The sequence below is a fragment of the Oryx dammah genome, unplaced genomic scaffold, assembly GCF_014754425.2.
Source record: "Oryx dammah isolate SB20612 unplaced genomic scaffold, SCBI_Odam_1.1 HiC_scaffold_12, whole genome shotgun sequence".
Lineage (NCBI taxonomy): Eukaryota > Metazoa > Chordata > Mammalia > Artiodactyla > Bovidae > Oryx > Oryx dammah.
In genome coordinates, this window is record NW_024070196.1 from 9,639,252 (window position 1) to 9,665,942 (window position 26,691).

The 26,691-nt window shown below is 43.8% G+C and overlaps 1 protein-coding gene across 2 annotated transcripts in view; it reads left to right on the plus strand.

Annotated features, from left to right (window-relative positions):
* Positions 1-263: 263 nt before the first annotated feature.
* NR3C2 (nuclear receptor subfamily 3 group C member 2) overlaps positions 264-26,691 on the plus strand; it is a 428,013-nt gene continuing 401,585 nt past the window's right edge. The window contains exons 1-2 of one of the 2 annotated variants that reach the window (XM_040251354.1): positions 264-299; positions 8,230-9,994. In XM_040251354.1, coding sequence (XP_040107288.1) covers positions 8,232-9,994 — 1,763 coding nt within the window. In that variant the 5' untranslated portion in view covers positions 264-299; positions 8,230-8,231. Of the gene's footprint in view, positions 300-2,319; positions 2,645-8,229; positions 9,995-26,691 lie in introns of those variants that run through there. The other variant, XM_040251353.1, reaches the window with a different exon arrangement.

The window sequence follows — 26,691 nt, forward strand, 5'->3', positions numbered from 1 at the left end:
CCGCCGCCTAAGGCCCGGCCGCCGCCGCCGCCGCTGGGGGCGGGCGGGCGCCCGCGTCCCCCTCTGCGCGATTTGGCTCCGCCGCCTCGTCTCCTCCTGCCGGGTAACAACACTACGGCTCTATTGCTCTACCCACCGTCAGTAGGACGACTGCCGGGACTCTCTTCCTCTCCATCCTTACCGCCGATCTGCTAATATCGGACTTGCAGGCAGCGGCGGCGGCGGCGGCGGCGGGAGCCTGGTTGCCCCCACCCAACCCCCGCCCCGCGCCCCAGCCTCCCCACCATGTCCTAGAAAAGGTGAGTGCACAGCGACAGTCACTTGGCGCTGACAGCGGCGGGAGGGGTCCGGGGAGCGCAGGGCGACCCCGGGGAAGGCATATTCCGCGCAGAGGGCGCGGGTTGGCAAGCCGAGGTGGGCTGAGGGCAGGAGACGAGGTTCCCACCCGGCCGCCTCCAGGCAGGGTTGTTGGGCGGCGGGCGAGCAATCGTGGCGGCCAGTCCCTGCAAGATTCTAACCTAGATTTTGCGAGAAACTGAGATCCAGGGCAAGACCGGCCCTCCGTAAAGGTGGTAAAAACTTAGTAAAAGAGACACGTCCATTCCTTTAATAATGAATAATTTGGCCGCGCAGGCGGAGCCGTCTTCTCCTCGGGTGCCCGAGCGCTAGGTCCGGGACTCCCCTCCTTCCTGACCGCCGTCTGCGCTCGGGCCCGGCAGCTATCGATGCCCGGCTGCTTGCTTGGCCCGGAAAGCGCGCAGGACCTCGGGCCCCGCGGGAAAGTTGGGAGACTTGCGGGGACTCCCGGCTGCGGGGGCTCCGGGAGCCGCTCCGAGCGGGGGACTGCTGAGCACAGGAGTCGGAGGGTCGCAACCAGTTCTTGTGCGCCGCCGCCGTCTCTCCCTTGGCCAGGGAGTTCCCTACCTGGAGCGACTGAGAGTTCTAGTCTTCCTCGGTTCGGGGTCTGGAATCCCGAAGCTTAATGAACTGTAAGGAGAGGAGGGGCCTTTGGGCACAGGGTGAACTCTCCCTCCCCACCCCCCTTCCGAGTTTGGCTGGTGCGGGGCACGGGTGAGGCGGGAGGACGCACAGCTGCCGCCGCCGGGCTGCGGGTCGCCAAGGGCCCGGGGACCAGATTTAGGTGTGTACGTCACCGGTGCTGACTCTGGACCAGCCAGGAATATAAAACGGAGCCTCATACTCCGAGCCTCAAAGTCCTTAGAAATCAAAGTTAAGAAGCCCATCCTTTTGCTTAGTAACTACAGCCTTGGGGTGGGCGGGAGGAGAGTCGAGGTGGAGGCGGCTGGAGGGAAACCGAAATTTCTTCTTGCAGACGCTTGATCCTTAGAAAACAGTTTTGTTTCCTTCCCCGCTCCTGTTTCTCCCAATGAGGTGCACCCCTCCCACCCATTATTAAAAAGTGACTATCCTCGATGGTCAGCTTTCTTTCAAATTGAACTACTGGAAAAATCCAATACGAAAGCAATAAATACAGCCACAAAATTATAAGGAAGGAGTGCTGCAGCTCTTGACCCTAGAGGTGGAGGGATGGGGAGGAGGGTGGGAGAGAAGCCGTGTTTAAAGGGCTTTGGCTGCACTGAAATCACTCGCTTTCCGCGCACGGTTAAAACAAGGAAATTCAAATCGAGTGGGAACGTGATCCTCTTGCTTGCTGGCAGCGGACGCTGCGGCTGCTGTGTTGAGAGGTAACTCGGCAGACTGACGAGTGGGGCGGGGAACGAACCTCCGGGGTCGGGAGAAGCCCACTGAGGGTCCCTCCCTGCGCACGGACGCTGTGGGCGGTGCCTGGGCTAGGGCTGCCGCTCACCTGGCGCTGCAGGTGGAGAGCATCAGGGAGGACACCTTGACTGGCTTTCTAAAAACCGACTTCTTCAGCGTCCCCAGACTTTTCGCGTCTTTCCAGACATTCTGGGGTAGGCCAGGAGGAGAGCCAGGTGGGCGTGAGCAAGTTTGGGGCAGTGGAGCGAGGGGCGTGGGGGTCAGCGAGTCGTGAGTACCTAGTGGCGTAGCCGCTGCCCTGCACCCCGAGCAGCCTCCGCTTCTGCGGCTTTAAGGGAGCTGCCGAGTCCAGGCTGTGTCGCAGCAACTTTGTATCAGTCATGTCGTCCTCCTGGTGACTGACAGCCTGCATTGTCCAATGAGAAGCCCGCCTGACCCGTGCAGCGTGGAGCCTTGCTTCCCCCCGGGCCAATGGAAAGGGCCCAAGGGGGCGGGATAGCAACCTGAACTTTTTATCTGGACATGTGACCCGCTTTTAAAAGGGCCGGCCCTGAAGCTGGCCCACTCCCCCTCCGGGCTTTCGCCCGCCCTCTCCTTCTCTCTCCCTCCCAGCTTCGCCCGCTCTAGCCCTGCCCCTGCCCCTGCCCCCTCCTCTCCACCCCCCCCCGCGCCCGGGGTGTCATTGGACGGGTGAGACGCAAGCCAACTTCAGGCTGCTCCGAGGAAACCCGTGCAGTCACCTGGGTGCAAGAGCATTGCTGCCTCGGGCTCTCCCGCTGCAGGGAGAGCTGCACTCGCTGGCCTGGATGTGGTTGGATTTAGGGGGGCTCCGCAGCAGGGGTGTCGTGGCGTTGGCGAGCGCTGCAACAGGTAGACGCGGAGAGACGGACCCCGGCCGAGGCAGGTGTGTAGGGGTGCGCGGCTGGGCGCCGCTTGCCCGGCTCTGCGTGTGGCCGCGGCGCGGGAGCGTGCACTTTGCAGGGAGAAGTGGCTGCGTAATCCGGAGGCACTGTCAGTAGGGTGCTGTGTGCTTGTTTTGTTTTGGTTTTCCACTTTCCCCCCCTTTGGCCGCCAGAGGACTATTTTGGGAAAGTTTGGCCACTTTGGATAAATGCCCTCTAAGGAGCAGCTTTCTACCGCCTTTGGCAGTGGGAGGTCTATCACCCTTCCCTTTCCCCAAAGATGAATTTCGGATCGTTTTTCTTGTACAGTTTTTAAAGAACGTTTGAATAATATTTCTTTCCTTTATAAATTGCGGAAGCACCCAAATCTCAGCCAGAGGTGTAGCGGAAAAAGGGCAATTGAAGGAGATACAAATCCCGACAGATTCTGTAGGAAAGGGGCTCTGGAAATTCGTGCATTTCCCGTGCCTTAGGATTCACGAAACTCCTGAAAGAGATTATGCTTTCTGTGGCATCAGTTCGAATTCTAAAAGCAGGAGAGAAAGGATGAAGCTTCTTTCGGTGACATCCGTGCCCTGCTACTGAATTTAGGTGCACAGCTTTTCCTAGTGAATTTTAGAAGACCAGGTTTAAATCGTAATGGTTTACGGCACCAAAAGGTTTAATTATTTGTTATAACATAGAAGTTAGGAAAACTTTGATACCAGACAAGTTTGGAAACCACTGGATTTCAAAGGCAGTAAATTGCATTTTAATATTTGAATTGGCATTTCTCTAGGTGCTGTTATTGATGATATTTACATTGTAATGCTAATAGCATTCTCCATCTGTGAAGTTCTGGGAAGTTTTCATTTTAGATTTGACTTCATGACAGGCTATCATGGAAATGCTTGAGGAAAGAAGTTTTTTAAAATAATAAAAGGGGAGCTTTTTCCTTTAAGGGAGACATAGTTTAGTTTGGGGCTTTTGGAATCAGGTGGCTCAGTGAATTAGGTGAGTGAATAGAAATCAGGTGTGTTCAGTTCTAACTGGTTCTCTGGCTCTCTTAGGTGACCTTGGGCTGATTTCTATCATTTATCTCATCTGTTAAAACAAGGAACATGGTTATAGTTAAGTAATAGGGATGACAGGAAAAGAGTTACAGTGAACTTTTACAACTATGCAACCAATACAAATTGTAAAATTCTTAAGGTTCTGTCTTGAGGATGTAATATTAGAGTCAGATAACTATAGAAAATGATGCATTTAAAATGGAACTGTGTTTGGGAGGTTGTAAAAGTGAAACTGTTTTTGGATAAAATATAAATTTGCAAGATTCTTTGTTAATATTCCTGAAACAAACAAAAACAACTACTTCCTTATGGGAAACAGCAATTTAATAGAGTCTGTAAAATATAAAAATTTAAAGTCAGGTTTTCCCTTGGCAAAAATAATGTTTAAGAGCATATTTATGACAAGATAGAACTGTCAATATTTTTCCTTACTTTCCCTGTGTGAAAATTCCTTTATTTTAAGAGGGGAGGCATTTGCCTGAAAATTAAGGGACCTTCATGTTTTTTGTCTTTGCCCCAACAGGAGTATCTGTTACAGTTTCCATTTTAAGGGAGACAAGCCTGATTTTACATAAGTAGACTTGTATATCAGTATCTGTTTAATCTTATACTTTAGTAACAAAAACTTTACCTTTACCCTCTGGATATTAAGTTCTATGAGGATCATATTCATCAATTAATATTTTCAGTATTCACTAGTGATTGACTGAAAATCTGCTCAAGCCATGGACCTTATGCCAGTTTCAAAAAGACAACCTGGATTTCCTGGACGACATAGGAAATAACTTCCTAACTGATCCATTTGTTTTATAGAGAAGATCAATTAAGATAATATAGGACAGAATAGCATGGAAACTTACACACTACCATATGTAACATAGTGGGAATTTGCTATGTGACTTAGTGAACTCAAACCAGGGCTCTTGTGGCAACCTTAGAGGGGCGGGAGGTGGGAGGGAGGTTCAGAAGGGAGGGGATATATGTATACTTAGGGCTGATTCATGTTGATGTATGGCAGAAACCAACACAATATTGTAAAGAACTTGTCTTTCAATTAAAAATAAATACATGTAAAAAAAAGAAAGGAAAAGATAATAGGGAGAATTCAGCATAAAATATTTCAATAATCATATTTTTTTAAAAAAAAAAAAGCCTGATCCTTAAAAATATTTCCAGTGGAAGCCATGCGGGTGCTAGACATCTTCCATTCTTTCTTGTTGGTTGCCAGCCTTTATATTCTTTGTTGAGAGGTGTATTAGGTTGACAGATCAAAATGTCTTAAAGCTAATGTAGATTTCAGCAAAGCCTTTGCAAATTCTCTAATGATAGCCTTGTCAATAATGTGGTGAAATGCAGGCTGGTTCGTGTTATTGTCAAGAGAATTCAAGGCTAGCCAAACAGAACTTGGAAAGTTGTGATCAGCTGCATGATGTTAGCTGATAAGGTACTTCCTTGGAGAGTGCTTTAAGATGGTTCTTGCCTATCCTCCCTCACGTAAAGGTTCTCTTCAAATCTTCATCTAGCCTTATGTATCTAAGACACGGCTCCTGGCTTGAGGCACAGTGATGAAAAGTGTCCCTCAGCATATTAGTAGATGTTGTGTGAAAAAAAAAGAAAAAAGGTGCAGTGGCCAAATTATTTAGGGAACTCTGAATTAAAAAGGAAATGGGTTTCTGTACCTTAGAACTTCCAAGAGTTTTAGCATGTGAATTTCCACCGTGAAGCTTCAAAACAGGCAGTGAGTGATCATCCTTTCCTAAAGACAGTTTAGAGAAAGAATTTTTGGAGAGAAGTCTGGACGATGATGATCCTTCAGACTCAAGGCAGATGGTCCTGTTGTCTGGGAGACTGTAGGTGTGGGAGTGGGGAGGGGTGAATTTGTGGAGACCTTTAGTTAGGGTGCCAAGGCAGGGGTGATTTCTGGGCATTTGAATAGACGGTGGTGCAATTCACCAGGGAATGTGGGTTTAGGGATAGGATTGGGGTGTGGGAGGATGATACACAGAAGGTGTTCAGTTTTAAACAGGAATAGACACATTTCTTGTGGTTTGATGAATTTGGGACTGAAGTATCTATCTGTACTGTTCCAGTTTGGTATGGGGAAGGCTGAATATTCTCAGAAGTAGAAGCAGCACATATTTACTGGTATTTTTCAACCCATGGCTATTACTAAATGGTTTTTCAGTAAGGTACAAAAGGCCAGTATTAGCTGTTTTGGTCCCATTTCACTATATTCAGTTCTTGGCTTTCATCCACACTAATTTTTCCTGCTGGAATTATCAGATTACCTTCTCAAACTTCATAACTTGGCTTACTTTCTACTGTTTTGTGATTAGGAATTTATAGAATAATGTTCTTTAAGCAAAAGCTTGCTACATAATTGGGAGATTTTAATGTTCACAAATTACTGGGTATTGATTATTTTATAATAGTTTAATATTTTTTTTATTTGCACTGTGCTGTCATCTTGGGGTGCAGTGGTAAAGCTGATAAAGTTTCCTCCTTCTGGGAACTTAAAAGCCTAGTGTAGAATACAGAAAAGTAAGAGGTAATTATGATCTTCGGACAATTTGGGCATTAAATTTTGCCAGAGAGCCCTGTGATATCTGATGCCAGTTTATTTAGTAGAGTCATTATATTACTTTTTCCATGTTAATGTAATTTCTGGAGCAAAAAGTCTAGTCTCTTTTTAATGAGAAGAAGGTAGGGTGGTTGAAGATCATGAGTGGCAGAGGAGGGGAAGGGACTGAGAGGTCTAAAGTAATATCTGTGTTCAGCACTGCAGAAGCTGCAGCTTTTAGGTCAGGACCTTTATTTGGGTCAGAGATTGTTTATACACCTGAAAGGATTTGAAAAATGCATAGTTAAAGATTTGAAGAGTTTTATGCATGAAAATGCACAAATGAAATTTTATTGAGTGAATTAATTTTCTTTGAGAGATGTTTCTTTAGAGTGGTGCTTCTCAAGCCAGCGGTGATTTTGGCCCCCCTCCCTTAACCCCTAGGGGCTTTTGGCGAGTCTGGAGGCATTTGGGGCTATCACAGCGGGGCAGGAGGAATGCTACTGGCATCTATTGGGTAGGGGTCAGGGATATGGCTGTACATCTTACAATGCACAGGAGAGATCTCAACAAAGCATTATCAGGCCCCCAGTAGGGCCATGGTTGAGAGACCTTGGTGTAGACACCTGGGATCAAATTCCAGCTCTGCTGTGTGGCTTCTGCCTCGGTTTTCCCAGTTGTATCATTTGGGACAGTACTTCTGACAATGTTGTAGGGTAATTTATAAGGGGATGTACATTAACATCTGTGAAAGGCTTGTAATAGGTCATTGAACCATATCATGCATAAGAATTCTATAAATACAGCCTGTTATGATTATCTATGGAATAAATTTATAGAGAGAGCCGGTAGATAAGATAGTATGTCTAAAACAATCCTGGGGACTCCTTGAGAATGGGAATTGAGCCTGTTTTGTTTATCACTCTAGATTCTGTGGCTAGTTGTAGGCCCAGGATGCAACACACACTTGGTGAGTATTTGTTGAATGAATGAACACAAAAATTGTCAGGACCCATCTCAAACTTCCTCCATTAACTGTTGAGAATGAAACTGGCTGTCTGGAGTCTTTTCAGCAGAGCTGCCACTAGGTCAGGCCGCATGTCAGAGTCCTTGCCAGGACTGAAATACAGACTAGAGTCCTGACATTCTCAACTTGTCATTCAGCCTCTGAGTTATGGACTAGCTTAATTAATCAGGATATATGACTCTTCACTGTTCAAAATTGACATTAAATTATCTCCACCAAAATCTATTTTACGAAAATCTTACTGTTTTGAAAATAATCCTCAAGTTATCTTGCCTGTGATCATTCACGGAATGACTTTACATTGGGAAATGGTAACATTACTTACATTTCCTCATTGTTTTTTAATCAGGTCACATATTAGCTATGAAAAGCAGCTTCCATATGCTGGAAAGACTCCAAAGACTTTGGCATTAGATTTAGTTTTAAACCTGACTTTGTCATTTACTGTGTCTTTGACCTTGGGCAAATCGCCCACTTGGTTGAACCCTCAGTTTCCTCTTTGGATGTATCAGGAGTCCCCAGGATTACTTTGCATATTAAATAAGTTAACATTTGTAAATATTCTTTGTAAACTCTACAGGCTGTATTATAGCAAAGATGTTTTATATGTAAAATTTCCTCCAAACTCCAAAGGCTGTAGTATAGTAAAGATGTTACTTAGATGCAAAATAGTTTTATTGCTTGCTCTATTATAGCAAAGATTTGCTTTTATTTAGATGGGAAATAGTTTTATTGCTTCTTATATTCTGGCTTCTGGACAAATTATAGTCAGGACTCTGTTGTATCAGCACCTAAAAAGGTAATAACTTGAGTATAACTGGAAGTATTGCTTATCATCAGTAGTATATGTACTTATAGCTCAGTCAGTACAATTTCAGAATGTCTTTTAGAGTAACTGTGCTATCCACGACTCTAATTCGATTTTTTTAATATAAATTTTTATGTTAGCTATGGAGACCAAAGGCTACCACAGTCTCCCTGAAGGTCTAGAAATGGAAAGACGGTGGGGTCAAGTTTCTCAGCCTGCAGAGCGTCCTGCCCTGGGACCCGTACCCACGGAGCAGCCGGATGAGAGTAACTACATGGAGATCGTCGACGTGCGCTGCGTCTCCGGTGCTATTCCAAACAGCAGTACTCAAGGAAGCAGCAAAGAAAAACACGAATTACTCCCTTGCCTCCAGCAAGACAGCAGTCGGTCTGGGATTTTACCATCTGATATAAAAACCGAGCTGGAATCAAAGGAACTTTCGGCCACAGTGGCCGAGTCCATGGGCTTGTACATGGATTCCGTGAGAGAGGCCGACTATGCCTATGATCAGCAGAACCCACAGGGAAGCGGGAGTCCAGCAAAGATGTATCAAAACGTCGAACAGCTTGTGAAATTTTACAAAGAGAACGGCCACCGTCCTTCCACGCTAGGGGGTGCGAGCAGGCCCTTGCGGTCCTTCCTGCCTGACTCTGGGGGCTCTGTTAACGGCGGGGTCATGCGCAATGTGGTGAAGAGCCCCATCCTAGGGCACGAGAAGGGCCCAGCAGTTTGCAGCCCTCTGACCCTGTCATCCTCGGGTTGCAGCCCTGCCAGCATCAGCTGTGTGTCCTCCACTTCAGCCAGCTTCGGCAGTTTCCCAGTGCACAGCCCCATCGCCCAGGGCACCCCTCTGCCATGCTCCCCCAACGTGGAGACTCGGGGCTCCAGGTCACACAGCCCAGCGCATGCCAGCAACGTGGGCTCACCTCTCTCCAGTCCATTGAGTAGCATGAAATCCCCGATTTCCAGCCCCCCGAGTCACTGCAGCGTGAAGTCTCCAGTCTCCAGTCCTAATAACGTCACTCTGCGATCCTGCGTATCCAGCCCTGCAAACATCAACAACTCAAGGTGCTCCGTTTCCAGCCCTTCCAACACAAACAACAGATCCACGCTGTCCAGCCCAGCCGCTAGTACTGTGGGGTCTATCTGTAGCCCTGGAAGCACCGCCTTCAGCTACACGGCTTCGGGCACCCCAGTGGGGTCCAGCGCAGCCCGAGATGTGGTTCCCAGTCCAGACACCCAGGAGAAAGGTGCTCAAGAGGTCCCCTTTCCTAAGACTGAGGAGACAGAGAACGCCATCTCCCATTGTGTGGCTGGCCAGCTTAACATCGTCCAGTACATAAAGCCGGAGCCAGACGGAGCTTTCAGCAGCTCGTGTCTAGGAGGAAACAGCAAAATAAATTCTGATTCCCCCTTCTCAGTACCAATAAAACAAGAGTCAACCAAGCATTCATGTTCTGGCACCTCTTTTAAAGGGAATCCAGCAATCAACCCCTTTCCATTCATGGATGGCTCATACTTTTCCTTTATGGATGATAAAGACTATTATTCTCTATCAGGAATTTTAGGACCACCTGTGCCGAGCTTCGATGGTAACTGTGAAGGCAGCGGGTTCCCCATGGGGATAAAACAAGAACCAGATGATGGGAGCTTCTACCCAGAGGCCAGCATCCCTCCATCTGCCATTGTTGGCGTGAATTCAGGTGGACAGTCCTTTCACTATAGGATTGGTGCTCAAGGTACAATATCTTTATCACGATCGGCTAGAGACCAATCTTTCCAACACCTGAGTTCCTTCCCTCCCGTCAATACCTTGGTGGAGTCGTGGAAATCGCACGGTGACCTGTCATCGAGAAGAAGTGATGGCTATCCGGTCCTAGAATACATTCCAGAAAACGTATCAAGGTAAGTCGGCCTTTTTCTCCAGTTTTGAAAAACCATGGCTGTGTGAAATGCTGAAGGTTAGCATTATCTTTGCTGTTGATAAATTCAGACACATTTCAGTCTCCTGTTTGTTTCCTTTTCAGCATGGTCATTGTATGCTCACCCCTTAGCTTGTTGGTGTGTTAGGAAGGTATTGTTGTTGAGTCGATAAGTTGTATCCTATTTTCTGCGACACCATGGACTGCAGCACCGCAGGCTCCCCTATCTTTCACTATAGAGAAACCAAACATCTTGAGAGTCTCAAATGTTTCCATCGATTTGGAAGGAGCATGTGTACCTGTTGTACATAGGTCTTCCCTTTCTGCATTGCTGCAGGTAGGTGTTTAAGATAGGTTTGTTTCCTAATGCCGTGCTATTATGTATGCTTTAGCAGACTAGTGCTAGGGTTTTTTTTTTTTTTTTTTCTTTTCTTTAGCTGTATACTGGTTCACTAACATTGCTTTAAATTGTTTTCTTTGTGGTCATAAGTCTTTTTTTCCCCCTGAGTTTTCTTTATTAATCACTTCATTGGTTGTGAAAAATGAAATGAAACCCCAAATCTGTTACCCACAAGCTCCCCACCCTTTTCATCTTTTTCTAGATTGGTTAATCGTATGTAAGTTGTGGTCTTCAGCACAAATAAATCATTTCCTTAACTCTGGAGAGCTTTTTAAAGACTCAGCACATCTAAAATTACTAAGTGGCCCGTTTTGCTTTCCTACTCTTTGGAAGTGAAGTATGTCACTGCCGTTTCAGATTGGTATATTTATAACTTTTAAGATCTGCAAGGAGACATACTTTACTTACTGTAAAATATCTTCTTGGCTTTCCTTCTTGTAGATAGCATATTGTATATATTTAGAAAAAACAAGGAAGAGGTTTCAGATATGACTGTAAAGGGTGGTTCTAAGTAATACAGTGAATACTTATGTTGGACTTTGCTTCAGTACTGTTTTTATTACCTGGATGTGGTCAATGATCCCTTTATTGAACATATAAAGAATAGATTTCCTAGATATAGTTCACAGAGGCTTCTAGGAAGATGTGGCTATTTTCCTTAAAAACTTGTTTGGTGGTGAAAATGTCCTTTCCCATCAACAAAACGTAAGATTGACGTGCATTCTGTGTTTTCTCCTTTTGTTTTTTACTGAAGCAAAAGCAAAAACTTTTCATTTGTGCTTTCTTTTCCTCTTCATTGACTCATACCTCGCTCCTCTTGCTTTTATGGAAGCACACATTCCATAAAGGAGACTTACACGCTCTTACAGTTCTCAGTAGCATGACTAGTTAATCCTATACTCACACTGTTGCTGTCTCCTAAATTCTAAACTCTTTGCACAAATGCTGAAATGGCATAGCTTTCGTCAGAACCAAGCTCAGCAGGTGCTTTGCTTTACTTTCTGAGAAGGATGGTTTGCATACACTATAGATACTTTTATTAAGTTTGTAGTGGGTTAGTTGGAGGGAGTTTAACCTGGTTGTTAAGAGCGTGGCTACCCTGGTTGAAATCCCCAGCTCTGCCCCTTAACTGCTTTGTGACCCTATGCACGTCTCTTCACCTCTCTGGCCTTCAGCCTTCTCACCTGTAAAAAGGGAATTCAGTAGTACCCATCTCAAGAGTAGTCAAGACAATGAGTGAAATTAAGAGAAGCCCCTTGACTATCATCTGGAATACAATATGCATCTTAGAGTATTATATACATTTCAGCAATTGCTCTTAGCATTTAATGGGATTGTTCATAACCTTTAGTTTCCATTTCTTTTAGTGTTCTCTTTTGTGCATTAAATGAAATTCCATACAGTCTTTTAAAGAATACAGAATTGTAAAGTAAAATAAAAAATAAATTAATTAAAAAAAATAAAGAAATGTACAAAGTGTAAGGAAATAGTTGTTGATAAATTCCTATGATTAATTTCTACCGTTTTATAGCTAGGCACTCTACTTTTCTATTTATGCTCTTTTAGTTTTGAAGACCGTTGCTTTGGATAATGATATTTCTGGTAGAAACACTAGACAGATGCTAGCTAAAATCATTAACTCTCTTCTGTTTGTTCTGTATCCTATTTATATTGTTTTGTCATTTCCGGACTCAACTCATGATGCCCCTCTTGGTGGTCTTGGGACCCATAACCTTACACATTCCTATGAATCAGTGACTTTGAGCCTCCTGTGCCTTTGTGGGAAACTGGGATGTTGTCTAGGGTCTTTTCTTGAGCGTTCCAAAATTCTTAATAAGCTTGTTAACATAGCTAGAGGGGATTCATTTGTTTACATATATACTATCGTGTTAGTTAATGTTTTCCACAAACTTTACTATCAAAGCTTTAATATTATTCAAAGTTTTAGATTACTGATCTAATTAGATTAGATTACTAATTCCTTACAGCTTTTCCTTGTGAATATTATCCAAATCTGTTTGTTTTTGATCATTCTCAGAGGAATACAGACTTTTTTTCTGGATTTCAGTCTACATTTTATAATATTTAATTTAATCTCATCCAAGCTTCATTATTGGCTTCTTGTTTTGTGTTTTTTGGACCAAAATCCAACTTTTCTGCCTACTTCATAATTTATGATGATGTTACCCCATTCCAGGTAATGTCAGATTAATGAATTAAAGATTGTAAAGGATCAAGGCAGTGTGTAACTGCTTCTAAGTTTCATAACATTCTGTATCTTTAGGTTGAACTCTTGTTCTCTAGTAAATGTCAAAGTATAGTTTGGGGTTTCTGAGACCTTATCCAGGAGGGCCACAAACTCAAAAATTGTGCATTGGTAGACGAGCCATGCAAAATGGAAGATAGACCAATGGTTTTACTAAAATAGTGCATGAAAAGTTCACTGATACGGTTTCAGATTCCATGTGGCAACTAAGCTTTCAGAAACCACTGACTGTCCATTTGCAGTGTACTGAAGGATCATATCTCCATTGATCTGAGATGACCATTAAAATGCGTCTCCTTTTTTCAACAACATATCAGCCAGCGTAAAGCCAGATTTTCTTCATATCCTTGAACCAAAACACATCATCACACGTTGACCACAGAAGTAGACACGAGAAACTTCCGGCTGTCTTCTGTTAGGTGAGACAATAGACTTGCAAAAATGTAAAATAGTACCGCTCTTCTCCCCGAAGTTTTTCGTTCTGGGAAACACAAGTTGTTGTTGTTTTTTTCACATATGCATGTTTATGTTAAGGTGTGATGACTTATTTTAAGTGATTTAAAAGAAGTACTCATTTTAATTTGTACTAAGGTAAATATCAGTAGATAGATCACACATAAATGAAAGATCTTGACCTCAACACATTTCCAAGAGTAGAAAGGCATCCTGAGACTCAGAAATTGAGAACTATTGGTCTATCCTATAAAACTTTGGTGGTTCACGCAGAAAGAGGATATTATGTTATTTACCTTAGCTTACTTGAATGTTATGCTGAAGAAGGGGTGCCTTGTCCATGCAAGGACAGTGATTCTCATCCAGGTGACTTTTTCAAGCTGATTGGAGTGAGTGATCATAGAGAGTGTATCTCCTGCAGCCTGTGAGTGTTCTGTGAGACTGGTGGCCAGAGGCAGCTCTCAGAATTTCCAGCAGGTGGATTGTCTTGAGTGCCATACAGGGAAGGATAGGGTTGGCCAAAAAGTCTGTTCTGGTTTTTGTACCATCTTATAGGAAAAACCCAAACTAACGTTTTGGCCATCCCAGTATATGATGACGAAAGTTGACATAAAGCTCTGCGGTAGACACTGGACCTGGTTTGGTCATACAGATGGAGGGTCCCCTGCACACTTGGACACAGATGGAGCTGTGAGCTTGGGTGAGTGGCAGCGTCTCTTAGCCTCCGTTTCTTCATCTGAGAGAAAGTAAGTTGACCGAGATGCTCTCCGAGGACCGCCAGCCACACTTCTGAGTGTCTGTATAGTTTCCTTGGAGTCGTGTATGTTAAGAATGAAAATAGAAACATCCCTTCACATATTTACTAGTCTGGTTTCAAGTTTATCTTAATCACCAGTTCAGCTCTGTAGTTTCCAGCGTAGATGAGATAGAAAAATATCATTACCATTTATCATTTAAAAGTAAGGATGAGTGGGGGTGACCTATCATTTTGCTTGGAAAAGCCGTTTTGTTTTATTTTATTTTCAAATCAGAACTTTTCCTTCCATAAAACTCGACACTTACATGATGAGTTTCTTGTTCTTTTAAGTTTGCAGTATTCCTTTTGGAAACGGGGTTAGTCTGTTGACATAACACTGGGTGTTTATGGCGATGTCATGATCACTTTGATAGCATCTTAACGCAGTGCTAACATTGACTTAAACGTTCGAATATAAAGTTCACTGTTTCAAAGGGCACATTCTCATAGGTTTCAAGACACGTAATCAGGAATTTATCTTAATATATACTGCACTTTTTTTTTTTTCCATGATAGAAGGAAACAATTCAGTGATAACCTCCGGTTGGTTTTCTCTTTTTCCCAGTGATCCCTGAAGTTTTTCAATACCCACCTTCCATAATAAGCTAAAAGCTTCAGAAGTCAAGGAGTTTGTTACAGTCTGCCATGTCTGTCAGTAAACTTCTGTAAATGAACCGTTGAGATAGAAGTATCTTCATGTAATGCAAAGTATGATAAATGGTGGGTTTTGGAAGGGAGAGATGAATTATTGGTGCTTATTTCTATAATAAATCCATTACAGAATAACTTAGGTCATTTGGAAATGAAAGCATGGAAACTTTCTTTTTCTTATTTGTCTCATAATGTTTTGATTTTGAAATTGCTGGTGTGCTTAGAATTTCTCCAGGTTAGTGTTCTAAATAGTATTTTTAGAAATGGTTTAAAGGAGACTTGCTTCTTCTGATGATTCATTCACTTTCATTCATTTATGGTATTTCTGGTAGAAGTAGTGACCATTTTATTTGGGAAAACCCCCTTATTCCTCTTCAATAAGTAGATCACAATGCAGTGTCCTTCCTTACGTTTTGCTTTTCACAAGTATCCTAGATTTATATGTCAGTGTGTTCACCTTTTATCATCTAAAGTGTTATTATATTTAAAACTGTTTACTTCATACGTAAAGTGAAGATAAAAGCCCTGGTTTCAGTTAAATAAACTCACATTATTCAACTTCAAGCAGTTCTCATACAGAGCAGTGACATGCTGAATCTGGGGCCTAGATATGTATCATTTATGGATTTGATTCCTTTCGCAATATTGAAATTCTGGGTGTGCCTGATCTTTTCTGTCCTCGTAATGTTTAGAGTAAGAGCAGATGTTCTATTGATCACCAGTAATTTAGGCGTATTACTTCACTTCCCCTGATATCGTTTTTTTCTCCAAAATAATGCTTGCCGTCCCAGACTTTCAACTGTTGCTGTACTTTCATACAACTGGTAAAATTTCACCTCTGCTGCTAAGTAATTTATTGTTTTCTTTCATTTACTAAATTCAGATTGAGAGAAAAAAATGTTGGTTTCTTGAATCCATTTAAATATAGTCATTAAATTGTATATCTTTGTGGACTGCATTCCAAAATTTATTCGTATCCAGGAAATATGTGTGTTTAAATGGATAGTGTCTTAATCTTAAATTTTAACATTTTTTGAGTTTTAAACTTGTCAAGTATAGGCTTTGTTTTCAGTTTTAAGAGTTTTATGTTGTTTTTTATATAATAAGGCAATGATGAAGTTAAAATGTAATTACATATATGAACATGTTACCTAATTAATACTCTGGAAACCTCTGGATTTACGATTGTCAGTGGTATGGCAAGGCCAAAATTTCTATGTAGAAAATAGGGAGAAATTGTTATTTATGCAAGAAATAGAACACTCTAGTCCAAGGAAGGAAAGGAGGATAAACAAAAAGTGATTAGGATGCTTACAAAGTTAATACCTAAGGGAGACGGACGTGAGCTGATAACTGGCCCCTTGAATTCACGGCTGTGACCGTGACTTAGTTTATCAGTGATGCGTACTTTCATTAACATGTATTTCCACCTTAATATCTTAAAAATTGTTCAAATAAATATACGAAAATCGTAACCTAAAATAGAATGAAATAAGGCTTGTAATGGACAAAACCAACTTTGAGTGTTCCAACAAGAAAGGATCTGGGCAAGATTTGGAAAATGGGGAGATGGGAGGATGAGAGTTAGTATTTATCATTAGTCTTGAGAAATTTGCACGGGATTGAGCAGGGGGACATTTCCTGATGGAGGGAGTTGTATGAGCAGAGCCTGGATGGGCAGAAAGCCCTGAGTGTGGCCCAGCTGTATGGCTGGCTGTGATACGGGGGACTTGGGGAAAGACGCCCGGAAGAGCTCAGTTGGAACTGGAAACCCATGGAACTTGAAAGTCACATGAAGACGTTTGTACTTAATTTGGCAGGTAATGAAGAGTTACTGAAATGTTGGCGCAGGGGACGGCCTGAGCTGAAGTGCACTTGGGAAAAACCTTAATTAGGCAGCGGTTGTAGGGTGGATTGGAGCGTAAGGAGCCTTGTTAAGAAGTTATTGTAACAGGGCTGGAGGATGGGAACTGGGCTCTCTGAAGTGAGGATGTCAGAGCTGGTGGAAGAAAGGGGCATATGTGATGTCCTATAGAAGACTTTGTAGCAGTTGATTTTTATGTAACGGCGTTTTTTTTTTTTTAAATAGTCACAGACACAGAAGAAAGTTGGGAGGCCATTACAAAGAATGATGAACAAGGATAGTCTCTCACATAAGCACAATACAGCCACTGAAAGCCAGAAAGTAACATTAAGTTAATGGTATCTGGGGGACTTCCCTGGTGGTAGGGGCTAAGATTCCAAGCTCCCAGTGCAGGGGGCCCAGGTTCGATCCCTGGTGAGAGAACTAGAGCCCGCATGCCACAACTCAAGATCCCACGCAGCCAGATAAAAATGCTTTAAAAATGAAAAAGTTACTGACATCTTGATTTCTGGTTTTGCCGGTTGTCCCAATAATATCTTTTGCAGTGAAAGGACCCTGGTGCAGAATTGCGTTTTGTGCGTTCAGCTGTCAGGACTCTAGTCCCTCTCAGTCTAGAACAGTTCCCTGTCTTTTTCTAGATTTCATGAGTTGACTTTAGGGGATGACAGGCCAGCCCTTTAGTAGAAAGTCCCTCGATTTGGGTTTGTCCTTATTTCCCCAGGTTTCTGTTCTAGTGCTGCCCCCTAGGCAGGAGCACCACAGACAGCAGGCTGTATTCTCCTCCTGCTTCCTGCCACGTGCCAGGCCATTTCCCTTTGTGCCTTTATTGCCCGTCTGCAGCTCTCCATCCAGGTGTTGTCTGACAGGCTTCCCCGCAGTCAAGTTACTCTTTGCCCTTTGCAATTAGGAGCTATTTGGAGGAGCAGTACTTTGAAGTTGTATACACATCCCAATCCTCATTGCATTTTTGTATTCATTAAATTAGCCATAGGTGGCTGAGACGGTAAAGCGTCTGCCTACAGTGCGGGAGACCCAGGTTCGATCCCTGGGTTGGTAAGATCCACTGGACAAGGAAATGGCAACCCACTCCAGTACTCTTGCCTGGAAAATCCCTTGGACGGAGGAGCCTGGTGGGCTACAGTCCACAGGGTCGCAAAGGGTTGGAGACGACCAAGTGACTTCACTTTCACTTTCTTTTGTTGCTGCTGTTGTGGCTCAGCTGGTAAAGAATCCACCTGCAATGTGGGAGACCTGGGTTCAATCCCTGGGTTGGGAAGATCCCCTGGAGAAGGGAATGGCTACCCACTCCAGTGTTCTGGCCTGGGGAATTGGGGTCACAAAGAGTCAGATACGACTGGCAGCTTTCACTTTGGGGCATCACTGTTTCTTCTTTTACGCAGTGAATTATAACCTCTTGCTGCCCTTATTTTTGATATTCAATTTGTTCCTGATTTCGCCAGTGGGAACTCATCCGTGCTGGTTTCTGTGACCATTTTGCTATGTTCCCATCACTTCTGTGAGGGCTACCTTGCTTTAGGCCCACCTTGTCCTTTTACTTCCTCAGGCCTGGAGTCACCCCTTTCTTCAGGGAATTCCCCCATGCCCACAGACACCTTCCTGTCTGTGACTGGAGTCTAACTCCACGTTCAAGGTCACAGGGCCACACCCCCTCTGCCCTCCCTGGATGCCCTTCATCTAGACTCGGGCCTTGACTCTCCCTACTGGGATGTCCTTACACGCCTTGAGTTCCGAGGCCCTGCACTGGACCAGGGAGCACGGGGTTTCCCCCTTCCTGATGGGACTCTGACTCTCTGCCTGGGGCTTGCTGCCCCACCGTGGGCCCCCACCCCGGCACTGTAGATCTCTGCTGTGCTATGTATGGCCGAATGACATTAGAATTAAATCATTAAGGATGGATAGTAGAGGAGTTGAGGCTTCCCTGGTGGCTCAGACGTTAGAGAATCTGCCTGCAGTGTGGGATACTGGGTTCGATTCTTGGGTCGGGAAGATTCCTTGGAGGAGGGCATTGCAACGCGTTCCAGGAGAATCCATGGACAGGGGATCCTGGAAGGCTACAGTCCATGGGGTCCCAAAGAGTGAGACACGACTGAGCGACTAACACACACTTTCAGTAAAGGAGTTGATATTTGAGTACAAGGGGAAAGATTTGTGGAAAATCAGTGAAAACTCGCAGGTTATGAGCTTGACCATCATGGAGGATGATGAGCAGTTAAAGAGAAATGGAGAGGTCGAGAAGAAGTGATGAATTGATCTTGGTTACCTGAGTTTTACGTTCCAGACCACCTCTAACTGGGGGAGTTCTTTGTAGAGGTGGAAATGCCGGTATGAGGGTGTGCAAGGCCTCCTTATAGACATGGCCATCGAGGGGCAGCATTGGTGCGATGCAAGGAGCAAAGGTATACACGACTCAGTATAGTGTGAGGTGCCTTTGCTAGGAGTTTGGAGGAACCGAACGCCATGTAGGAGATGAGCAACAGATGCTAATAAAGGACACGGGCTTTGTTTTGACAATCAGGTGCTGCAGTGTGGATACCAAAGGGAGGAATCATGGCAGCCCAGAATTTCTAAATTAGAAGGGCCCCAAGGCTGTCTCTAATCTACCCTCTCCTGGCACAAATATTGAAACTAAGGTCCAGAGAGATTGTATGCCTCTTGCAGTCTTATTCAAAGCAGCTAGTAACAGAGCTTTCCTTCCAGAGGGAGATGGTGTTTCAAAACCCAGAGAGAGGGTGGAGACGACCAGGAATTAGGCTGAGTAGTTGGGGCTGGTGGGTTTTCGGGAAGGAATTCTATAGAAAGGCAGGAATGGGACTCAGACTGATTGGCTGAGGAGTCAGTTAGGGATGAAGAGGAGAAGCCTGGAGGCGAGGGGACAGTGCTCACTCTTGGGAAGCGTCTGTCCAGTAGGGGAGGCAGAGGGGTCAAGGGGAGAATTGGTGGCATGAAGAAACAGAAGGATCAGGATAAGGGGTTTGCTGGACAGGTAAGGTCTGAAGTGGGCTGTGGACCTGTGCTGAGATTGAGGTTGAAAACGTCAGAGAGAGGGAAGGTGCTTGATGGGGGCCATGTCCTGGAGAGAAGGTGAGGATAGGAATGAGACTGCAGTGAGCCAGGGAGTCAGATTGTAGCTGCCAGCTTGAACCGATAGGTGGAGGCTGTCAATAGTATCTGGTGTCACCATTTTACAGACCTGCAAACTGAGACTCAGCCTGTAAACATGATCCATCTAAGGCCACAGAGCTAAGGAGGATGAAGAAACAAAACCTTGAGCTAGAGAAGACGAAAACTGAATGTCCGGGAGAAATAGGCAGATGGGTCCTTTACAAGCATAGATCAGATTGGGTGGCAGATGTATAGCCCTCAGGCCCCATCTCATTAGAAGCAGCCTGAAGTAGAATAACTCAGGGTCTGCAAAGCACTGAGGTACCAGGCCCCTGACAGCCTGATTTAAGATGCTTCCTCTGTGCTCATCTCCCACACTGACCTTTCTGGGGGCTCAGTCACCCAAGCCCCTTTCCTGTGGGGGCCTCTGCTCACTGGCCCTCTGGCAAGAAGGCTCTGCCTCCAGATTTGGGTTTGCTGCCCTCTCTCGTCACCAAGGGGCTTCTCTGGTGGCTTAGACGGTAAGGAATCTGCCAGCAGTGCGGAAGACCCGGTTTCAGTCCCTGTGTTGGAAAGATTCCCTGGAGAAGTTAATAGCTCAAATGTCACCCTCTCCAAGAGGCCCTCCTTGACCACTCTGTTTAAAGTGGTAAGCCCTGCTTCCTTCCTCACTCTCTTTTGTTGTCTTCAGAACACACACCTTTCAGAAATTATCTGTGTTTATTTCACTTCTCTAAGTAGAATGGCAGCTTCCTGCAAGCAGGGGTCTTCCTTAGCTGCCCTGTTTTACAGATACCTTTGCCACACTTGGGATTTCCTGATAGCTCAGTTGGCAAGGAATTTGCCTGCAGGGCAGGAGACCCTGATTCGATTCCTGGGTCAGAAAGATCTGCTGGAGAAAGGATAGGCTACCCACTCCAGTATTCTTGGGCTTCCCTTGTAGCTCAGCTGGTAAAGAATCCGCCTGCAAAGCAGGAGACCTGGGTTTGATCCAGAAGGGAACAGCTACCCAGTATCCTGGCTTGGAGAATTCCATGGACTGCATAGTCCATGGGGTCTCAAAAAGTCGGACGCGACTGAGCGACTTTCACTTTCAGCATACCTGCACCAGGGCCAGGGGTGCTGTGGATGCTCGGTAAACCCTGATGGACTGGACTGAATGCCTTGATTAGCAGAGGGGCATGGGGTGACAAGATGAGTGTGGGTGATTGGATACGATTATTGTTACATAACAGTGAGTTCTGCTGGGTTTAGCAAAAATTCTTGTGACCTCTCTCAGCATATTTTTAACGACTTTCAGAAAATAATCAACAGATGCTGTTCTTATTTTTTCTAATCTCGGCATCATAGAGGGGTTGGTAAGGATGTATTCCAGGCTCTCTGGTGACATTCTTAGTCTTCTTTATGAGGTCATTTATTTAACTTTAATTTATGAACAGTAAAATTGTCTCTTTTGGGTGTACAGTTCTTTGAGTTATGCCAAATGCAGAATCATGTAACCACCGCCCACTCAAGATACAAAATAGTTCTATCACCCTCTGAAATTCCCTTGTGTTGTCCCCTCAGAGCCCAGCCCCTCTCCTTACTGTCAAACCCTACTGACCATTTTTATATGTTGCCCCTCTCTGTAGTTCATTTTTTTCTAGATTGTCATATAAATGGAGTCATACTTTATACAGCATTTTAATTGTTGGTTCTTTCTTTTTTGTTGTTGTTTTTTGTACCATTAAAAAATATTTAAGTGTATTTGATTTACAATGTTACATTATTTTCAGGTGTGCAACGTGGTGACTCAGTATTTTTATAGATAATACTCTGATTAAAGCTATTACTAACTAATGGTTCTGTTCATCTGTGCTGTACAATATATCCTGTTGCTTTTTATTTTTTCAACACATATTTTAATATGTGTGTATGTGTATTTATTTTATAGTAAATCTTGTTGGAAAAAGAGAAATCTCTTGGTCCTTTCATTTAGCATAGTGCATTTAAAAGTCGTTGGTGGAGTTGCAGGCACCGGTAATTAGATTCTGTTCAGTGCTGAGTGATATTCCATCTACGGCCACACAATTGTTTGCTCATCCATTCACCTGTTGATAGATACTTAGGTTGATTCTAGTTTGGACTGTTAAAAATAAAGCTGCTATACATGGTCACATACAAATCTCTGAAGGGACGTTTGCTGCATTTTTTTCCTTCAGTAAATACCTGCAAGTAAAAATACCTAGGTCATGTAGTACTGCTGCTGCTGCTAAGTCGCTTCAGTCGTGTCCGACTCTGTGCGACCCCATAGACGGCAGCCCACCAGGCTCCCCCGTCCCTGGGATTCTCCAGGCAAGAACACTGGAGTGGGTTGCCATTTCCTTCTGCAATGCATGAAAGAGAAACGTGAAAGTGAAGTCGCTCAGTCATGTCCGACTCTTCGAGACCCCATGAACCGCAGCCCACCAAGCTCCTCCATCCGTGGGATTTTCCAGGCAAGAGTACTAGAGTGGGGTTTTAATTTTTAAGACTGTATTAAACTGTTTCTTGCCAAAATGGTTGCACCATGTTACATCCCCACCAGCTGCAGGCGAGTTCTGCTTACATTATATCCCTGCCAGCACTTGGGAGAGTCGGCCTTCTTCATTTTAGACATTAGAGTACCCATGACTCACTGTGGTTTGAATTGGCATTTCTCTAACGTCTACATGATTCTGAACATCTTTTCATGTGCTTACTTGCCATGCAAGTACCTTACTTCCAGGCCTGTTAACTCTCTTGCCCATTTTTACTGGGTGGTTTTCTTCTTTTTGAGTTCTGTTGTCAGTATCTTTTTAAGATAAGCTTTTCCATAGAAGACCTAAAACTAAGGGAAAAGTAGCTTTTAAAAATTTCTGTGTTGGCAGTGGAAAAAAGTAGTAGACAGCTCCCAAATTATTTAGCATGTACTGTGTTCTTAACATGGGTGAGCAAACCAGGTATTCCCCCTGTAATCCCATCTCGTTGGGGGAGAGGACTCACGTGAGTTTATGCAGCCCTTCTTCCTGTGCTTCCCTAATTATGTGTTTGGTTATGTGATGTAGATAAGAAGCATTATTGATCCCAAACTCCCAACTGACATATATACAGTACTATATTTAAAACGACCCACAAGGACTTACTGTATAACACAGAGAACTCTACTCAGTACTCTGTAATGATGTAATTGGGGAAAGAATTTGAAAAAGAATAGATATATGCATATGGATAACTGAATCTCTTCCTGTAGACCTGAAACTAACAAACGTGGTTAATCAGCTATACCCTAATGGAAAATAAAAATTTTTAAGAAATGTCACCAAAAATTAGAAAAGGAAGTATCCTATGTGGGCTATAATTGATAAGGAGAGCCTCCTATAGGAGGTGAGAGTTCAGTTGAAGTTTGATGATTGGTGGTCTTTGGTTAGGAGTAGAGAGGTGGTGTGGGCTTCCCTGGTGGCTCAGACGGTAAAGAATCCACCTGCAGTGTAGGATACCCGAGTTTGATCCCTGAATCGGGAAGATGCCCTGGAGGAGGGCATAGCAACCCACTCCAGTATTCTTGCCTGGAGAATCCCCATGGATAGAGGAGCCTGGCGGGCTACAGTCTGTGGGACACAGAGAGGCAGACAGGACTGAAGTGGCTTCAGCACCGCACAGAGAGATGTCATAGGAAGAAGTAACAGCACAGGTCACGTGTATGGGCACAGAGCAAACAAAGCCTGCTTGGAGGGGTTTATTGGCAGTTGGGGGAAACTGACTACAGAAATCTGTGAAGGTGAAAAAGAAGTGCTTACTAGTTTAATATAGTACTAGTAACCTTTTTTTTTTTCAAACCTAGAAATAACATAAAAGGGTAGAAAGGTCCATCTGGGAAGGGGGATAGAAAATTGTGACAGAAACAAATTTTAAAAAGGGAGGGACTTTCCTAGTGGTCCCTTTCCTAATGGTTAAGATTTCACCTTCCAAAGCAGGGAGCGCAAGTTCGATCCCAGGTCGGGGAACTAAGACCCTACATACCTTATGGTCAAAAATATTTTTTAAAAAATGTAGAACAGAAGCAGTGTAGACTCAATAAAGACTTTAAAAATGGTCCACATCAGTCAGACAAGAAAAGCAATGGAGAGGCTGTCATATTGGTAATTTAGACTGAGCAGTTGGAGTGGGGAACATGGGATAAATATTAGTTTATGTGAAGAAGTCTTTGAAGATCAGATTATCTGTCCCAAGGCCTGTTTCTCCCACCTACTCCTCTCAAGCCATGTGTGTTAACAGCCTGACAAAGAGTGCAGTGCCAAAGATCCTGGGGAAGAGAGAAGCAGAGTTTACAGTAACGAGGAGAGAATTTCTGCATAATCTTACTGTTAAGGGCAAAGGAGCACAAGACAGTTTGCTTACTTGTGCTTTGTTTGTGCCCAGTCACTCGGTCACATCCGACTCTTTGCAGCCCATGGACTGTAGCCCGCTACGCTTCTCTGTCCGTGGGGATTCTTCAGGCAAGAATACTGGCGTGGGCTGCCATGCCCTTGCTTACTTGGATGAAGGTAAAACCAATCATTTCCATACCAAAATAGAATACTTTTTTATTAGACTATGGAAAAATACCCCCGGAGAATGGAGACAGGAAGAGCCAACTCCTGGCTTGACGAAGTTGGAAAGCATACTGGTGACAGGTTATGTAAATGAATTAGAAATAGTGACATATGGAATTCTGATATGCGTACAAGGATATAAAGGAACAGAAGAATCTCAGCTTGTTGGAAAGTCCATTTATTTTGTCCTCAAGTAACTGGTGTTTGAATTCACAGGGCTCTTTCCAAAAGTGGAAACGTGCTGATTTTCCTCAATCACATGGTACAGTTTGTATTTACTTAAAAAATACTTTTCTGATAAGTTTGAGATGAGATTCCAAGTGCAGAGTTTGGGAGTGTAGGGATGTGATGGGAGCAGATATTCTTTTATTTACTCTGGTTTGTATTCTCACTGTATTTTTTTTTTTTGAAATGGAAATTGTGTTCAGAGAGGCTTTTGTCCTTGGAAACTTTAAGGTAGACTGAAGAATTTGTGGTTGTACAAAACAAAGTGTTTTTTTCCTCCATCTCTGTCATTTTCAGACTCAGGCAAGGTAAAAGTGTTCGTGTGAAGTATTCCTTTGAGACCTCTGGAAGCATTTGAGTTTCTGTATGTGGCAGAAATATGATAATTTTGTTGACATATACCCTGTATTTTGGACTTGGTTGCTATGATTCAGGTGAAAACAGCACTTTTTTCCTCTTCTAAGTACTGTTTTTTAAGGAACTGAAGAAATTGACAGAGGCCTGAAGTGGGGGAAAGAGGAGTTACAAACACAGCAACCTTTTCATGGTAAAAATCTGGAGCTGATAGCTCTTGCATTTACATGACTTCGGAAACATTTAGTTCCATGGGTGGTTCTTGAAAGTTCATCGGCGGGGATCCCCAATTTTAGAGCTAATGTTCATTTAAAAGCCAAAGATTTTTATAAGAGGGTATAATTGCCTGAACTGTGCATTTATTTTTTGAAGGATGAATTTGTCGCCAGTACCCGAGGATGGAAGAAGTAAAGAATAGAAATCTAAGTGTCGAATGCGATCTAGCCTCTAAAATTTCATAACACTGATGAAATATGCTTTTTTAAGAAATTTGATTCTTGCCAATTCTACTCTAGCAGAAATAATCAAATTTAGTATCATGAGGGTTTTAAGGAAAGTAGACATAAAACAAATGTTAAGAAATCAATGTTTTATTTAATGGGGAAAATGACTACATTTCCAAGACAGTGTTAGAGTCCCTACATAGTAGGTCTCCTCCAGCCATGGAACTGATGTAGAGCATGCTAACCCCGAGTTATTTAAGGCTCTTAATCAATGAAGAATGACTAGAGTGTCCTTGTCATACTATTCTTAGACAGTGTTGATATTTCAGCGGCTTGGCTTTAAAAGGGGGCACCCTTCCCTGATCCTTAGCCCAAGTGAGACTGTGCAAGTCAAAAAACATGGAGATTTTTTTAAAGAGGCCTGCAGTGCTACCTTAAGTAACTAAATGAAATACCAGTCTGTTTACTGAACACCAAGGGGTCTGTAACAATCAAACACATTAAAAGCACTTACTTGGAAGTCTATAAATAATAAAGCCTGGAGAGGTTATGGAGAAAGAGGAACCCTCCTCCAGTGTTGGTGGGTATATAGGTTAGTGGTTAGTGCAGCCACTATAGAGAATAGTATGGAGTTTCCTTAAACTAAAAATAGAGCTACCGTAAGATCTAGTGATGCCACTCCTGAGCATGTATACAAAGAAAACTCTAGTTGAAAAAGATACATGTACCCCAGTGTTCATAACAGTAGCCAAAACATGTGCATGTGTGCGTACGTGCTAAGTCACTTCAGTCGTGTCTGACTCATTGTGACCCTAAAGACTGTAGCCAACCGGGCTCCTCTGTCCATGCGATCTTCCAGATAAGAATGATGGAGTGGGTTGTCGTGCCCTCCTCCAGGGCATCTTCCCCACCCAGACCTTGAACCAGCATCTCTTACATCTCCTGCATTGGCAGGCAGGTTCTTTACCACTAGCACCACCAGGGAAGCCCCAGACAAGACATGGCAAAACCTAATGTCCACTGACAGATGGATGGATAAAAAAGATGTGGTACATATATACAATGGAATATTACTCAGCCGTAAAAAATGAACCAGTGCCGTTTGGAACAACATGGATGGACCTAGAGATTATCACAGTAAGTGAAATCAGAGAAAGATGAATACCATGTATCACTTATATATAGAATCTAAACATAGATACAAATGAACCTATTTACAAAACACAAATAGACTCAGACATAGAAAACAAACCTACAGTTGCTGAAGGGAAAGGTAGGGGGCAGAGAGGGCTCAATTGGGAGTTTGGGATTAACAGATACACGTGCGTGCATGGTGTATGAAGTCCCTTCATTCATGTCAGACTCTTTGCGACCCTGTGGACTGTAGCCCACCAGACTCCTCTGTCCATGGGATTCTCCAGACAGGAATACTGGAGTGGGTTGCCATGCCCATCTCCAGGGGCTTTTCCTGACCCAGGGATCAAACCCGGGTCTCCTGCATTGCAGGCAGATT